We start from the raw sequence: 17,995 nt of genomic DNA, 5'->3' as shown, positions 1-17,995 counted from the left end.
CACTGGGTGAGAGGGGGACTTGTCTGGCAAACAGCAGGAGGTGACTGGGGCATGGGGAGCCTGTGTTGAAAACTCAGTACTCTGCTAAACTGTATAATCATAGAGCTACAACCCAACTCTATGGTATAATACTGTATATGTATGGCAGCATAGGCAGTGACATGCCTGAATGAGAAGATATGGGTATCCTTGTACCATACTGTACCTAGCAGCAAAGTGTAACTGTAGATGGTCCTTTTGGCTGTGTGTGGTGTAGAACTCTATGGTGTGGTAAAAGGGGATTGGACACAGCATGGAGACAGGCATGCCCTCCCCCTCCCCCCCAAAGAAAAAGCAACAATATAATATAATAGTTAATAAATATGACTCAAAAAGTGTGCATGCTGTTCCTTAAACCTTTAGGAATATTGGTCTGGAAACAAAAATACACGACAACATTAGGATCTGTTAGCCCAACAGTTTTCTCGCTCATGCCAACCTCAAAATCCTGACTCTTTTCCAAAAGAAGCTAAAAAAAAAACTGATCAACCGAAAAAACTGGAATAACACACAAAAAATGATAAAATATTGGATTCTGAAGTTTTCAAAGAAATGTTGGCAGTCAGCTCAGACTACAAACTTCTGTGCAAGGTTTCAAGGTTTTAAATGCTGCAGATTTCAAGTTCTATGAAAAATGTTGACCTACATGTACCATATCATGCATTCCATTGAGGCAAGGCTACAATCAATCATAACATGTGCATGTGCATGTAGATTAAAGTAGTTCTACCTTGCACTTTTCCATTTCTTCAAACAAACCTCCAAAATACGGCACTAATTTTACTGTTCTGTGTTTGATATTTGATATGCAAACAGGTGCTACAGTACTTACTCATGCCATTGCATTCACAGTACATGTATCTGCATGTGTTCCTAGGGTAGGTGGACCACTTCATCCAAGTCCCAGTGTTGAACCAAATTGTGTTTGGCATACACTATACATGTACTGTACATGTAGGTTCCTGTGAGCAGCCTGAACTGCTCAAGGGTTTCAGTCTGTGGGCAGTTACATTTCAATCCTGACACTAAGTCTGTCTTGTTAAGAAAAGAATTTCTTCAAGGCCATACATGTACAGGTACTTCAGAAAGCTTTGCAGAATCACAGAGCTTAGTACAGAAGGTACATTTTCAGAGCAGTCGCCTTCACTTTCTATGAAGCCTGTTAGTGGTTGCTTCAGCTCATTACCTGGAATACAGCAATATCAAAAGCAGGCATAAACCTTGACTCTAGGTCTGGATATTCACTCTTGATAGCCAAGGCAAATTTTCTCTCTGGGAACTTTTTACACAATCACAGCAATGGAATGTTACCCTAACCCCAAGGGTCACAGTGTATGTAAAATCATATTGAAATTGGAGAATTGAGAACCGTTAGGGTTAATTCTCATTAATTGCTGTAGATGCTTTGTTGGCTGTTTGTGCACACAGCCCAAGACCTACATGTACGTCACCTTCGTTACATTTTACAACGTACACAATTTACACTTTCCTTTAATATGGGCACATGGAAAAGCATGTTGCTTTTTTGGCATGTACATGCATGCTTAAATCTTGAAGGTCAGTGATTTTCAGGTCAGGTACTTGCACCAAAAGTGACTTTCTTATACATGATGCAGACTTCCATCTCTTGGCTCACATGATGTGACCCAATTTTAGCTTAGCTTGGCACACTACAGCTGGGCAGAGATACGTACTTTCTTTTGATTTGTTGTCAAAATCAAAAGGAAATCTTTTAACCCTTGTTTGTATTTATCTGTGAGTCGAACCAAGTCATGTTCATGTACATGTAAACTATCATTTGCAAGAATGCAACTGAAAACAAACGTCGGTGAAAACTTTTTCATGACTCATTTAGGTGATTGTGTTGGCCACAAATTCACTTTAAAATCATTAATGTTTTTCTATGTACATGGGAACTTTTTCTTTAAAATTCCTCAAGACTTTCAGATACATGCATGGTAGTTTTAGTTCTAGTTTTAGTCACAAATGTTATATTTATTCGAGTTGGTTTGGTAAAGGAAGCATGTCATTGATTTGAGAGCACTTGGGTCATACAGGTGCTTTACACCTGCATGCAATGTGTACAGTTGGCCCTAAATTTAACCAAAGTCTAAATGGCGTAAGTAAAAAAAATGTTAGAGTTAGAGCTTGTATTCCATTATGGTGTTTGGCTTTAATGTTTTAAACTTGTATACATTTAAATTTCACCAATCTGGCTTAGAAATCTGTGGGCATTGCTTTCCGTACTATTCGTACCATTGGACCAGTCTGGCTTCCTTTTCCTTTTCCTTAGTGTATAGGATTTGTATGTCAGCCATTTCATGGTGACTCGCGTGACATTTGAACAAAATGTTGAGTTTTAATGCATTACTGTTGCTAACATGGCACTTATTCAACTCAAATTAGCACGTAATTACGACAAGGCATTGTGAATGTACATGTATCTCTTAGTTTTTATTTTTGTTGTTTTTCGTTATCACGGTTTCTTTGGCGTGACTCGCATGACAGGATAGAAATGGGGATTTTTCATATCCTTTGATTCTAAAAGCATTTCCTATGAATGTACAAGTGTGCTAAAGTAAATTTTTACTGAACTAAAAACTTAATACTCTGACCTAATCCACGCAAAGGTTGCATTGTGCCAAGTCTCTCTTGTTGTGAGAAATGGCCTGAAGAAAATGTGACTTGCGTGACACAAATGCATGACACGCGCGACGCAGTAGCATTTCACTGTTACATTATAACTGTAATAAGAGTTAAAAAAAATTAATTATAATATTACATTAATAAAAATGATGGACCTGCAAATACATTATGGAAGAGTGTGAAAACTGCTATTTATCCCTTTACTTTGGCAAATATTGGGGTGGAACTCTGGTATTTAACACAATACTCCATGTATGTGGCCTGTCACGACAAAATGAGAGTAAAGTCACATCCCACACTTTCCTGTTTTGAGGGTTCAAAGTCATGTATTGAAGTAGAGGACAATTTTTTGGTTTTGTGATATTTGGAAAGATTAACCCACCTCCTATTTAATTCCAAATATTTTGCAGAATCACATTTTGTAAAATGCCTTTTCTTAGCAATTTTGACGATAGCATTATTCGCGCCCTGTCTTAAATGTTGAAACAATATCGGGAAATCCTATACACAGCGTTTAAGATGCTGGCATTTGGGCTCCAAGTCATCGCTCATCTTTCCTTTCCTTTCTCCTCAGGAGGATGCAGATGACTTTGCAGAGGAGCAAGGCCTGATGGGGAGATTTGTCAACTTACTGCAGGCTGAGACAGCCGACCAACAAGCCAAGGTTAGTCGAGTAGAGGAACAGACCATCTCTCCCCCACTGATTTGAGATTGAAAATGGGAGTATTCTTACATATTTTGGCGAGGGGGTGATTTTGATGTCTTGGTTCATATCTCGGTGGCGTCAAATTGGATTGCAATTTTTGTGGAGTCTTGCAAGTGCATTCTTAATACACTTCTTCCAGAGCTTGTCCTTTGGTATTTTTTGCTGACAACTTAGCACTGGCCCTTGGTAATATTGAGCATGATTCAACTTTTGTGGACTTATCTGCGTCATTGCTCGCATCAGTTGCAATAAACATTCTTGTGCAGGTACGATTGCTTCTTATCAGGAACTGCTCAAAGTTTTATGGGGAAACTTGGATGGAAGCCTGCTAAGCTCATATGTGGTGTTTTTTTACTTCTTCCAGATGTTGCACACCGCTCGGAAACACTTTGGCACAGGCGGGGAGAAGAGAATCAGATACACATTACCGCCGCTAGTGTTTGCTGCCCACCGCTTGGCCTACCAGTACAAGGACTTAGCAGAGGAAGTAGGTTCCAGGCAGCAGCGTTGTGCATTTGTGTGATGTTGTTCTACTGCACATACATGTACTTACCTGTCTCTGGCTGTGATTCTAGCTCAGCTTCTATATGATTGTACATTGCAAGTTCTGGACAGTGCATTTGGTGTTTACCATTTGCATGTGTCATCTACATAGTAGTTTTTCTTCAGTTAATCTGACACATTTAGAATGAAGATTGCCATTTTTTTTCTGTTTAGTTATTGTTGGAATTTGTTGATTCAGTACTGTACATGAAACCTCTTAACATGTTGACTTATTATGTATGATTATCTGCATAATTATTACTGCTGTCATAGATGGTTAGTGGACCCAGAATCTTGTTTCATCTGAATATTATTGGATATTCCAAAATTCGATCAAATGGACGTGTGAATCACTCAGTCTTACTTTCTGATGGTGAAACCAAGAGGCTTACATGTATATGTAGGTTTTCCCCATCCCCTGACTATTTCTTCCCTTTGACAGGACGACAAATGGGAAGCCAAGTGCCAGAAGATCTTGCAGTTCAGTCACCAGACCATCTGTGCACTGTCCAAGGCAGAGTACCCGGAGCTGTCCTTGCGCCTCTTCCTGCAGGGGGCATTGGCAGCTGGCACCGTGCAGTTTGAGAACCACGAGATGGTGGCCTACGACTTTATGTCGCAGGTAAGGCGTTAAAGGCTGAGTGCGGCAGTACACCCTCACAGAGAGAGACCCTGTGCCTGACATCCTTGTGGAAATCTTGTTGGTTTATGTGTGTCTTTCCAGTTGAAATTTACATAGGCAACTCGATTTCCATATGCTTTAGAGGGCTCACTTTCCATGGGACATCATCGGAAGGTGCAAAGTGTCACCTCTTGCTATGCACAGATTGCATCTATCTGTAAACTGTGCCAATGTGCAAGGCGTCTTCTCTTGATTTAAAAGTTCATCAAAATCTTGGTCTAAATTGTACACCCCCTGTAGAATTTACTCCCATTTTCAATTATGAAAAGGCAAGATATATCGGCCAACTTACACTGGCATTTACAGCCAATTGCCACAATATTTTTACCACAACCTCATGTTTTGCAACACACCCAGGCATGCCCACAACGATATTTACTACCACAACAGGTTGTGCTCAGCAATCAGGTTCAACATGCAGTCTGCCCCCACAGAGTATTCAGACGAAACAAGTGGAGATAGGTGTTCGTTTATAAATGTCAGCTGAAGTTGACTCACTTCAAGTTCAACTTATCAGCTACCCTTAGATTGCTAGATTGTGTTTGAAAGAAAGGAAACTGGTAAAAGACAGAAAGCCTGCTAAATAAGCCTTATTAATGGGAAAACCATTTTTGAGTGTGCTCTGATTCAGTGTAATCTATTACATGGGGTGGTGCCAGATTGTTTTGGGTTCCGTGCCTCTTTTTCATATATGTTTTTAGGTGTAATTAATCAAAAAGTTAAAATTCTTCATCAGCACAAATGATATTAATTTGGAATGAAGTTTAATATCAGTGCTTTTGATTTTTATTGTCAGGTGCCAAAATGAAAAAGTAAACCTTGCTTTCAATTCAGTGTGGCTGACTTGTGAATTAAGAGAATTAGCTGTATTCTTGGTAGGGTGAGGCTTTTTTGGGGAGGCAAGATATACTTTGTTCCCAGTCAAGTAGTCTGTGCCCCTTCCTCCCCCGGCAGTGTTTTGCATGCTTTGAGGACGAGATCTCGGACTCCCGGGCCAAGCTGGCTGCCATCAGCCTCATCATCGCAACCCTGGAGCAGATGAGCTTCTTTGGGGAGGAGAACCACGAGCCCCTGCGAACCCAGTGTGCCCTGATTGCCTCCAAGCTGCTCAAGAAGCCCGACCAGTGCCGGGCGGTCGGCATGGTGTCTCACCTCTTCTGGTCCGGGAAGACACTGGAGAGTGGAGGGGAGGAGGTCAGTCCTAAAAACATTGGGTCCTAAGTTAGTATAGCAACTTGCGAGTTAACGGCTTCTGGAGAAATTCTTGAACAGTGTAAATCAGTAGGAACCTACTGCCCATTTCCATCAGAGTGGCAAAATGAGTCATGCATCAAAATGAAGAGCTTACTTTGCTCTGCCTGATACAAAGTAAAACCGAATAAGTGAATATATGGCCTCAAAACTCATTTTGTTGGATCAGGTCACACAGTTTCAAATGTTAACGGTTTTACCCTAAAGAATACCGTTGAAACGTTCTCAAAATATACACACAAGTATATCAGAAACTGTGTCCTAACCAGAAATGTTTGGGATTTTTGTTACATTTGTTTGGTGTAACTTCCCAAATTTGGAATATATGTAAACTTTGTCCAAATGTCCAACACAGTCGCAAAGTACAGAAAATTGAACATTGCTCGTCTAAATTAAACTAATTTGCTCCAACCAACACTAAAATTTCATTGAAGGCATGATTTTTATTTAGCGTTATGTATTCTTCTTGCAGCTGAAATTTGCCAAGAATGTCAGTGAGTGTCTGAAGAAAGCCTTGCGTATTGCCAAGCAGTGCATGGACCCCACCGTCCAAGTCCAGCTGTTTGTAGAGATTCTCAATCGGTACATCTATTACTTTGAGAAAGGAAATGACCAGGTAAGGAGGTTTAGTATGTTGGGGTGAACTTGTTTGAGACCTGTGGCCAAGTTAGAATGAATGGCCATTTGGGAACCAGCAGAGGGACAAAATTTACCAGGTTGGAATTTCTGGCCAACTTATCAAACTTCTGACACATGTTTATTGAGCAGTGATATTTCAGTAGACCTGTACATATACTTGACTGCACGCTGTATTGCCTCACACTCAGCTAAATTCTGCCTATTCATTAAGTCATATTGTCTGCTTTTGAAGCAATTCTTGGAAGTTCATCCTGTCAGGACCTTGTACAGTTTTTGGGAGATTGTGGAAGACTGAAGAAAGAAGAGTCCAGTCACCATTCGCTCCTTTGGGAAACAAGATTTGGCACTTTTCTGTCAACCAACCCTCTCATGGAGATTCACCATGTCCATGCAGAGGTCTGTGCACATATGACGCTATGTGCTGAGCATGCATGACCAGTGTGTTTGAATGTCTAGTCACTGCATGTGCACTGGACACAAAAATTAAACACTTTCCATCAGCTTGCCTTTTCCTGTAAGACCAGTGAGAGGGCGCTACAAGTCAGGGTTGGTAGACCGCTTACACTTTGCCTATTTTCCACATGGGCCATCAAAGTATGGAGAAATACCACCCTTCGTTTGTGCCAGGTTTGACTGAAAAATGTACAAATATCACAGTGAGGTAGGAGGAGAGAAGTTGGTTTCCTTACATGGGGCTTGATGCCCTTTATAAGTTTTGTTGTTGGGTTTCCCCCACAGAGGATAATTCTGAAGAGTTGGGAGGTTAGGTATTTCTTTGTCAGAAACTCCTCGGTAGTCAGTTGGTGACGTTGAAGGTGTCATTGTAATAATAAGGATAAATTTCTTGAGATCTGGCCCTCCTCAACAGGTGACAGCCCAGATCATCAACCAGCTGATCGAGAAGATCCGTGAGGACTTGCCCAACCTGGAGGACAACGACGAGACGGAGCAGATCAACAAGCACTTCACGAACACCCTCGAGCACCTGCGGAACAAGATGGATGCCGGTGACTCGGAAGGACCCTCCTACCAGGGTATTGTCCTCTAGACAGGTGACGGATTGGCCATCATGGGAAATATTCACATTGAATGACTCACTGACAGTAGAGTCCTCCAATGAACAAAGCAATTTCTGGGGAGGAAAGACCGGTTTGTGAGCTAAATATAGTTGCGTTACATCATCATTCTTGAAACAGACCCACACTTTTGAGTGGCGACCATTTTTCAACCACTGGTTGATTAAGCCTGTTACCCAGGGTGCACTTGTGCCTTTGTTACCAGGGAAATTGACCAGTTCTTTACAAGTGGTCATCTCTGGAACTTGCCAAAGGATGCATTGCCTTGAAAACTCAGTTCTGGTTCTGACATGATCTGTTTGTTGAGTCTTCCCATAAGCCTGAAAGTCACAGTCTAACAGACCTTTTTCTTGTCATGTCACTGTTATTGATTTTGCCCACAAGGGATTGGAGAGCTATGGCTTGCCATCAATACAAAAGCAAAAGAATAATCCACTAAGTGGACAAAAAAATATCACGCAGCTTTGAAAACACTGAATAATAAATACTGCTACTTAATAACGAAAACACCACCCTTATTAATCAAGGGTGAACTTTCTGTAAACTTTGGCTGCCCATGCCATTGGTCTATAGAGTGCTCGTCTGTATCAGTGACTCTCTTGAACAAGTCAGTAGTTTTGCACCTTGACTCAATACTTACAGTCTTACTAATCGTTTCCTGAGTGTAAGTCCAAATGTACATATGCCAGAGGATTACTTGTATGACCTTGGATACATAGCAGATGTTAGCAGCATCGGAGTCTTGCTCTACAAGTTCCATTACCAGTCGAAAAATCTATTAGATGTTTCTTTCACACTGCCTTGTAAAGTTTTTACAACGTGGCTAAAGGCCAGAAAATTAATTGTTGTAGGAATAAGAAAGAAAAACATCATTTTTCCAGTAAGAAAAACAAGTTGAAGTTCTCACAAAGACTTAAATCTTTGCCTCGTTTTTCCTCATGGCTTATGAATTAATTGATGACAATGGCAATGTGAATATTTCCTGAGATGAGAAGTTTCAGTTTTGTCTGTCTCTCAACCGAGGCTATTATAATTTTCACACTTCCAATATTTCTCACTGTATTTGTATATATATGTCCACTATTACATTTTGTTTGTTTTTTACTTGTATCTGTGAACAGGTAATGGCATAACTTTTAAGGAAGAGTGTAATTGTTTCAACTCAGAAATGGAAAAATTTCTAATGGAAAACTTGAACTTTACTGTGAAGGAGACAGTCAGGCGCCGAGCAGTTTAAACAGGGATTTCATAGAAAGTTGGTTTTTAGCACACTTGACTCAAGAAGTCAAGGAATGTGTTTCCATGTTCATGAGCGTGATGCTCTGATGAATTGCAGGATGTCTTTGACAAAGATTGCTTTGTTCCTATTTTTGTGGGACCGGATTCATATGCAAACAGGTGTAGTTAGTGTACATGTGTGTACTGTTCCACAGGGCAAACTCAAGGAGGGACCAAAGGATGTCCCTTGTTCAGTGTCCCCACATGCAAGTTATGAGTTCCTCTGCTTAATCAAAATGAAGTACAACGCTTTCCCTCACTGGTATAGTAGACACGACTTCGAGTGCGTGATACTATCTCTTGGAAACAATATGGACACTTGTTTTAGCCACCTCTAAGTAGCAGGCACATGTATATCTAGTCATAGGATTTTTTTTAATTGCAGCTTTGTTTCTGGCTCGTCTCTGACATTGGAACTGCGTGTTGGTTTACATTGTTAAGACAAAATGAAAACCATACTTACATCTTTGGGTTATTTTAGCATTTAAGATTATTTGATTGAGTTAAATCTTAAAATTGGTGTACAAATCAGTCCAGCGAGACATGATTTTGAAAACCCTTGGAGCCAGTGCTTTGGAGCTACAGCATACACCAATTTCCTTGCCTAAAAGAGTTGGGAAGCAAACTGTGCCGACTAAAAAAAGGGTAACACCTCTTTGAGCATATAGAAGAGGGGAAAGTATTGTTAAGGTTTGGGGGAAGAGCGATGGCTCAGAAAAAGGATAAAGACCGCAACAGAACTCTCCAGAAAAAAAATAAAGTCAAGACCCTAAAGCGTGTCGAATGCCTTCATTGTGGATGAAATAGACTCTTAAGTGTGTTCCAGGCAATTGATACAAGAAACTTTTTTTGGAATTTTTTTTCGTTATTTTTTTAAATCAAAACCTGGGGTTGAACGTTAACCACAGCAATGACTATGAAATTTTGATTTGTTTACGTCATACAATATAAACGAAATAGATGAAGTGAAACAGTTCATTTTGATGTCAAACTTTAAACAAAAATGCACTTTGAACATTATGTGCTTGGTCAGTAATTACGAATAAGCCAATTTTCAAATCTTTCAAAATACAATACAATGAAATAACAATATATACCTGGAGGATAGAATAAATTTCATTCGAAAATGATTGGCATTTTCTGAACGAAATGAAACTTATTCTTTAATGCTGTTTTTTTTAATGTCTAGTCATGTGAGTGAAAAAAAAACTTTTCTGCGCTTTTAAAAGAAAACAAATACGTGGTTATCTTACGGGACTGATTTACAGACAAGCTTTATGTGTAGTCATTGTAAGAATTTATCGACACTACCATCATACTCATGAAAGTGTCTTTATGTTTAGCTTGTACATGTAATTACTGTGAAAATTAATAATAGATAAAAAAATATACATGTACTAGAAAATGGACAGATAGCTGGAGGTGTTATTTCCTGTGTTGTATCTCAAATGAAATTTTACTATTATTTTGTTAGATGTTTGTGTACTTGTTGAAAAATGAAAATCCAGAATAGAAATGTAAAGAATTCAAACTTGCTGGATACAAATGATCTCGGAAGGTTTTCTTGGCTTCTAAGTTTGCGAGGATTGCAAAACTTCTGGCCTGGAGCATCGATCTCGAGAGTTGTGGATCATTTTGGCAAACACTGGGCTCCAGTTCAGCCTGGGAGGTTATAGTGCTTGTGCACCTAAGCAAGGCATTTTGTGTCAAGTTGCTTCTTTCCTAGAGCACTGCCTATGCCCCCATCAGCAAGGGGTAACAGCGCTGTGGCGCCTTGATCATCCACCCTGGTAGATGCACTTCATAATCATGTGTTATAAAAAGTAACAACTCCCCGGGCTTTTTTCAACAGTAGTAGTTTTGACACGCGTTTCCCTATGTGATTGACTGCAGTTTGAGAATGAATGGAATCATTTCGTGTACTGTGCAGTATCCGTGAACTGTGCAACTTCTTGCCAGTAATGGATGTCAGTAGGTTTGATGTTCCTGGTGTACAACTAGGAGAAGTTTCTGCAGAAATAACGAAATCCTCTCTGGAAAGTAAACAATAGAGCAAATAATTCATTATGCCCAATAGTAAGTAATTGGGACTGGCCTATATGCGCTTCGGTACCTGTCAAGTTGTCTACTTTGCCATCGTCAGTTCTTTTGGAAAGAGAGTTGATTTCTTTTCTGGTCTGTGGCAGTCTCAACGGAGAGGGAACATTCTTACAGTTCATTATGGGAAAGTGTTGGCATCTATCATGTCTATACATTTACTTTGACATGCTTGCGGAAGGAGTTTGCAGTTTTACTGAATTGGAAGAGTGCCTGGAAGATGCTTGCTCGCACATTGCGAATGTGTTTGACAAGTAAGGCAACTCACCTCCATGGCGTAGCAGTTGCGGCCATTTCTCGATCACCTTGTCATAGACGAACTTCTTGAGCGGTATGAAGGACAGGGCCACAACCGTTGTGATGGCCACAGCGACGGGTTTCAGGTACATTGAGTAGCCGATGAGAATTAGACTGATGATTAGAAAGCTGATGGGAAAACCTTTTGGAACCTGGTAGCAAAATGGAAAGAAAAACAAGTCCAAATCGGTCAAATCTGTAACAGTAAAGGCCGGTTCATAGTTGGTGCGAAAGCGAATACAAATGCGATTTTGTGACGTGAGCTCAAATATTGGAGCTGCGAATTCGCAAAACTTGAGCACAGTTCATCAACTCGAGTGAAATTTGGCCGCAAATCTTTCGTGACGTCAAATTCGCTTCGCTTACCACGTTCGCCTGGAGTATGAACCGACCTTAAACGCGTATTGATAAATGTTTGTGCATGGAGCGATGCTGTTAAGTCCCCGCAAGTCCATTGAGGAAGTCATTCGCTTCCAACTCAAAACTGTTTATTTAACCTGTGACTTGTTCATCCCCATTTTCCAGCGACCACACTTGTGTTTCGACGTGTGATGTCGCCGACCACAGCTCTGCCATGCACCACTGTGGGCCAAGAATGCCTTCCAATGCTGGTTAGAGCAAGCAGGCCAAATTTACTGAGTTGACATCTCTGGTCTCCGTGGTCTAAGTAACAGAGACTCTCCAGGTCACCTGTGAGCTTTTGGGCGCGACTAGGTAATTGTCTATAAATTTTTGGAAAGGTGTTTCGTAGAGGCTCAGTTACCCAAATTGTGGTTTTTGTTGTAACCACTGTGCTCGCTCTTCGTAGCAACAATTTCATTTTTCACTGAGTTCTCCACCATGAAATGCCTGAAATTGCATTTAAAGACCGAGAAATCGGCATATCGCATGACTTACCTCGTAGGGCCTTTCAATGTCAGGCACCTTCTTCTTCATTATCAACAGTACAATGCAGGACATGGCTACACCCATCCAGGCAAAGGAAGCTAGCTGGTTCAGGATCATGGTTAGGCTGTCGATGTGGATCATGATCAGGCAGATTGGGATCTGGACGTGGGACAATACCCAATAAAAAGAAGTGTATTTCATCCACTTTTCATTTTGCAAGAGCAGGAATAAGGAGGTACAGCCCTTGTGCATTATCTCAGGTGTATGTTTGTTCTTGCGCACGTTTTTAGGAGTTACCATTTTACTTGTTTGTGTTACTTATTTTTCATTCTCACAACCTGTACTACCAACGCTTTCTAAATTTCTGATGGAAAAGAGTCACAGGGTCACTTTTGTTGAAAAGTCCCAGTTGCTACCTCCCAGCATCACCCCAAATTCTGGATTAATCACCGCGGTAGGCTAACACAAGGTTTCCTTTTGGATGCCAGAGTTGGTGTTCCTCAAAATATAGGAAGAGAATCAAGAGGGACAAGTAAATGATACTGGAATCCATTACATGTTGTATAGCGTTTTGGTCAGAATTCTGGATGATCCCAGGAGTCGGGGGAAGCTACTACAGAGGCAGCTTACATATGTGAGGAAGGCTGCTGTGGGTGTATTCCTCTTGATGCTGAGCATGGACCAGATCTCTGGAGCACAATGCAGTCGGGCTGCTACCATTAAAAGCCTGGAAGAAAGCGGTTTGGAAACTCATGAGACTATGTCTGGGTCGGTATACAAATCCTGACTTCGCCGTAATTAGGTTTTTATTCCACTCTATCTCCTGGCAACTCGACGTAGGAAAATATCTGAACATTTGGTCTTGTATTCAGGAATATTTAGTCACAGGAAATGGAACTAAATCGGTGACAGTGAAACAAAATTTAAACATTTGAACGAAAAGGACTCTTTAATGTACTTTGGCTGTCGCTTTCAATTAAAACGGTTGAATAAGTTTTATTCCTTAGGTTTGCATCTGATATATCAAATGCTGCTCATGTGGCTTTTGCACGGTCATCGTCTATCAGTTTGAAATTTAACTTGGAAATTCACGTTCCAGATCATTAATTTTGAAGGATATGCCAACCGTGCTTTCACGAGATTAACTTGGAATCAAAGACCTCTTCCCGGTTTTTGTAGGGATAACCACCTTACCTGCCATTCCCCATGACGAGCCCATTGAATGCACTGAGTGTTGAAATTGCCACGGTTACAGGCATAATCCACGCCCACTTTTCGCCAAGAACACGAAGAGCAAATATCTGTTCATAAAACAGCGTCTTTAGTCAGTTGCTGAGTCTCTAAATCCCTTAAGTTTCAGTGATCTCCCACGCAGTTCCGGTGACCTTTTACATTCCTTTACATAATGAAATACGTTAACTGTTAATAATAATTTTTTTTTAAAGGTGCGATGAAGAATGATTTGGCGAATATTTCACAAAGAATTTTCCTTTCGAAAATGCACTTAGATCATGCTTACTTGCTTACATGTTGTTCCTAATGACAAGCTAAACTCAAATATCACGAGCAGTAAGTAATGTGTGTTCTCAAGTCTTTTATTTCCCTCCCAAAAACTTCAGGGAAAAGTGATAAGAGAAGAAACTAACACAGTGAGGATTAACATCTCTTTGATAAGTGTTTTCTTTAAACTATGGGTGCACAAACTCAGCAAGAAAAAGTTAGATAAGACTTGAATCTATATGCATGGTGGAAGTACTAAATTAGGTTAGACTTGCGGTTGCACCATGTACAAGAAAGAATTTCTTATTAGTGTGTGGTTCTGTTACCGTTGAAACTGCAGGGTTCGTCAGCACCTCCTCGGGCGTAAGGACGGTCAGATATGCTAGGTTGATTAAGACATAGATGACTGTAATTAGAGGGATGCTGATGAGCAGGGCAAGCGGAACAGTCCTGAGAGAGAGAGAAAAAAAAGACAAAGTCACTGATGGCCACTCGTTTGTGCAACCTAACACAGCGCTGGTGACTTCTCAATTCTCTGAACTATTTACTTCTTGGTTTTGCGAGTGACCCGACTCAATGCACGGATGTGGTAGTGCAAAGTAAAAGTCAAACTCAAAATTAAAATACAGTTACCGTTCATCGTCACATAACATGTTTATTATTATCTGATCTAAGGATCAATACATTACCAGTCAAGGTTCTTGATATCCTCCGCTACGTAAGCGATCACAACCCTGTATTAGGAACGATGGCATAAAAAATGTGAACAATTTACATAGATCTATAATTGGTAAAAATTAACAGACCAGGCAGCCGCCCACGCATATCAATTGACGTTAGAGTGGGGCTTCGGGGAGCGCCATTCCTTATGTTTTTTTTGTGGGCAATTTGTGACCTATCACCGACAATAAAACACCTGTTTTTAAAAAGTATTGAGCACCTATTTATTTCAGAGGTTACTTAGGTCGTGTGACTGGATGTTTTGCTTTACATTTCTATAGTCGACGAATTTAAATCACACCATTCGATATCTAAGCATAGGAGATAAATTTACACTCACCAGCCGGAAAACAGGTTTACAATGCTGAAAATCTCCATAGCGAACCTGCTGAATTCGAACTCTACCCGATAGGCGAGGGATTGCTGCAAGATCTCTGTCTTACCTGAGGGGGAGAGATTGTCAAATGTTACTCCTCCGCTGGGAATATGTGGTGAATTATTCGGAGTGGCATTAGTAAAACGAAATGTCATAACTTCTTTACCGATTCGTAAAGCTTTCACCTGCATTTGCAAAGGACGAAGGAACCACATCGGAATTCAAAGCGTGCTTTCTTTCACAGCTTTCATATTTTTGACTGGCGAGTGCAAGAGTTTTGACAGTTAATATATGTGAGCTCCAATGTCATTAAAATCTCAGTCCTATTATGTAAATGAAAGAACCTGATAACAATTCTTCAGTGACGGCCCTGGAATTTGAATCTCCGTCAGCCGCATGGTCCCGTAAAAGAGACAGTGACACATCAGGGGGATAGACAGTGGACCCAAGCCCTCGGAACAGGGTATTATATATTTCCCGTGCTTTCAGGTCCGGTAAATATCCAGATACTATACAGAAATCGAATGCGCCTCGCTCTTTGCCGAAATACCCAAAAGGTAGTTCAGTATTGTCAACTCCAGTGACAATCGGCTTGACAGAGCCAAAGGTATCACGGCCTTTACAAAGTGCATGCAGGCCTACAGGACCGTGGCTGGTGTGTGCCGTCAGCCCCAGTCCTCCACATTGCCGTAACGATGGATGATAACTGTTGTGTCCTGCCACATCATCTGCAGCACCAAGAGCGACCCTGATAAGCGACTGCAGTGCTCAGCACACCCGTGGCAGTGATGTATGGCAATCTCGCGAGTTTGTTTATTTGCTTGGAAAACAGCCACTTTGTTGCCAATCCTGGTATCAACGTTTAGGACATAGCACGGTCTTACAAATTTGGTCCACTGGGTGAGGCGCCTTAGACCATCGAGTAATATTTTTGGCTTTTATTTGGCTTCGGGGAGGGAAGAGCCCCTAAGACGAGGAATGCGTACCCTTGTGCCCTCTCTAGTCTAGTCGCACGAGGGAACCCTCCAAGGTCACACTGAGGTATCTACATGCAAAAACACTAGAATTGGGATATGTAGCTTCCACCATGCTGCCACATAAATGCAATATTGGACTCCAGGTCTTTGGTGGATGGGGGGTGGAAATGAGACTTTTTCTTTCCCCTAAACGACTGTGAAATTGTTTTCATCCATGAAATAAATCATCAACCCAACCCAAAACCTTTTCCCGCCCACTTCCTTTGATATTTCACTAATTCGCACAATTACCTTGGCAAATGGTCACAAAGGCGGCTAGAATGATGAAGAGCAGACCAACCACCTTGACGGCAGTGAAAACAACTTGTAGTCTCAGAGTCCATTGCACGCTCATACAGTTCACGTAAAACAGTGCCACTGCATCAAATGAAAGACAGAAAATCACTCTAAATTACCATTGCGTGCATGGTGGATTTTTTTCCAAATAAAATGTTGAGGAGAAATTGGATATACATACCCAGTGCAATCAGACTTGACCTCAGTGCAGTGGCTTAGACTAGATCTCAAAGTGTGTCGGTATCTCAGAAGTTCTGTTTTTTAATTAATACGCAGATAAGCCGTTTTGGCCCTATGTCCTATAAGCTGACTCTCTAACATTGTTTTGAAAACTAGAAGTACATCAGTGAGTTCAAGGAGTAAAGAAAGTCTCTAAAAATCGCCGAACTCATTAGCGGGTGTGTCTCTCTCAATGCTCTCTCATTTAAATTTTGTTCCTACTTTCGTAAGCTTCACTGGCCATGGCTACCAAAATTATATATTTTCGGAGTGTTAGACTAAAATTATTAGTATACAGGGATAATTGGGGTAGGATCAAAGACTTTTTTTGAAAAGATGACAATATTTCAAGAGGAGAAACGAGGATACGTTTACCAAGCTTTAATATCAGGCAGGCCTAACAATTCAGCAAGAGGAGTCTGGTAAAATACATGATTTTGTGTATTTTCATTTCAAAAGTAGTAAAATTTGGGTCCGATAATTATTTTCAATTCAAAAATAGTCAGATTTGGGTTTGAAATAACTTGGTTGGATTTAAGATGTCTTTCAGCCAGGTTGGCATTGAAGCGTATTTCTGTACTTTATGAAAAGTCAAAGAAAATGTTCCCTAAGCTTGCAAAAATCATAGGCCTAATTCAGAATGTTGAACATTAATTGAATTCAAATGTGAAATCATATTGTGATAAAGCCAACCTGGTTAGTTAATTTAAAAGAAAGAAGAGCTTGGAGTCAAATGCACTTACAAAGAGTGGTTGCTGCAACGATGCGAATAAGTCCTTTAGGGCTTTCTAGGCAACTTGGGTAGAAGGGTAAAATCAGCAATGCGGCAAAGGCGACTGCCGACACGGCCGCCCCGCCTGTCCGCCCAATGATCAACGCCACCCAAACCTGAATGTAGGCCGCCCGGTCACCCAGCGGCCGGTAGAAAAAGATGAGCTCCCCACCGGACTCCTTGAACGCCGTGATGAGGTCAGCGTAGCACAGGGCCGCGATGGTACAGACGGCCCCGCAGAGGACGATGACCACGGTAGACGACCAGACAGAAGTGGAGTTGGCGATGAAGACGGACGGGGCCAGAAAGACGTTCGGTCCGATGGTGGCCCCCACGATCAGGCACAAGCAATGGAGCAGGTTGGCGTGCCGTCGCATGTACACGGCATCTTTGGTCGCTGGACGGAGAGACGCGCCGGACTCCGCCTCTTTGGTAGGGTAAATTGTGGCATCGCACGGCGGGGGCTCCTCCCTGGTTCCTACACAGTCTGATGCAACTAGGCTATTGATGTCACTGGTGCTTGTTCCTATCTCGTTCCTCTTCGATCTCCGTAGACTAGAGGTGCGTCGCAGTGCTTTGAGTTGGATGTTACTCGACATTGCGTTGTATAGGCCTACAGATGAACTGTTCACCGCTTTCAGGTGTCCCAACTTTTAAACAAACAGATTTACGACTAACATCCTACCTCGAAGTCCAAGGCTTTATCGATATTAAAAATCCAAAAGTCCGCATTTCTGTTGCAGTTGTTTGACTATGCATGATACTGCAAGGGAGGAAGCTCGGTTCCGTCTTAGTGTCCACTCCCTTCAACTTTAGCCGGCTGCTTTAACCATAGGTCCTTGCCCTATGCTTTAACCATCACACCATGTTCCATAGGTCCTTGCCCTATGCTTTAACTATCACACCATGTTCCTCACTGCATGTACCTCGGAATGTTCCTTGCTTCTCAGAGC

At 41.4% G+C, this 17,995-nt stretch overlaps 2 protein-coding genes across 2 annotated transcripts in view; one reads left to right on the top strand and one right to left on the bottom strand.

The window, feature by feature from the left end:
- vps35 (VPS35 retromer complex component) overlaps positions 1-10,269 on the top strand; it is a 25,021-nt gene extending 14,752 nt beyond the window's left edge. The window contains exons 12-17 of the mRNA XM_022252402.2: positions 3,260-3,349; positions 3,756-3,878; positions 4,377-4,556; positions 5,571-5,810; positions 6,340-6,483; positions 7,375-10,269. Coding sequence (XP_022108094.1) covers positions 3,260-3,349; positions 3,756-3,878; positions 4,377-4,556; positions 5,571-5,810; positions 6,340-6,483; positions 7,375-7,554 — 957 coding nt within the window. The 3' untranslated portion in view covers positions 7,555-10,269. The remainder of the gene's footprint in view (positions 1-3,259; positions 3,350-3,755; positions 3,879-4,376; positions 4,557-5,570; positions 5,811-6,339; positions 6,484-7,374) is intronic.
- Positions 10,061-17,995, bottom strand: LOC110988661 (cystine/glutamate transporter-like). The gene is made up of 10 exons (XM_022252403.2): positions 17,014-17,995; positions 16,007-16,132; positions 14,703-14,805; positions 14,332-14,376; positions 13,969-14,092; positions 13,337-13,443; positions 12,773-12,869; positions 12,152-12,301; positions 11,226-11,406; positions 10,061-10,893 (listed from the first exon to the last, which is right to left on the bottom strand). The coding sequence occupies exons 1-10, from the start codon at positions 17,639-17,641 to the stop codon at positions 10,829-10,831; spliced, it is 1,626 nt and encodes a 541-aa protein (XP_022108095.2). The 5' UTR covers positions 17,642-17,995; the 3' UTR covers positions 10,061-10,828.

Source organism: Acanthaster planci, linkage group LG06 (assembly GCF_054643075.1).
Source record: "Acanthaster planci isolate LZ-2023a linkage group LG06, COTS_SCS, whole genome shotgun sequence".
Classification (NCBI taxonomy): Eukaryota; Metazoa; Echinodermata; class Asteroidea; order Valvatida; family Acanthasteridae; genus Acanthaster; species Acanthaster planci.
This window is presented reverse-complemented; position numbering and strand designations above follow the sequence as displayed.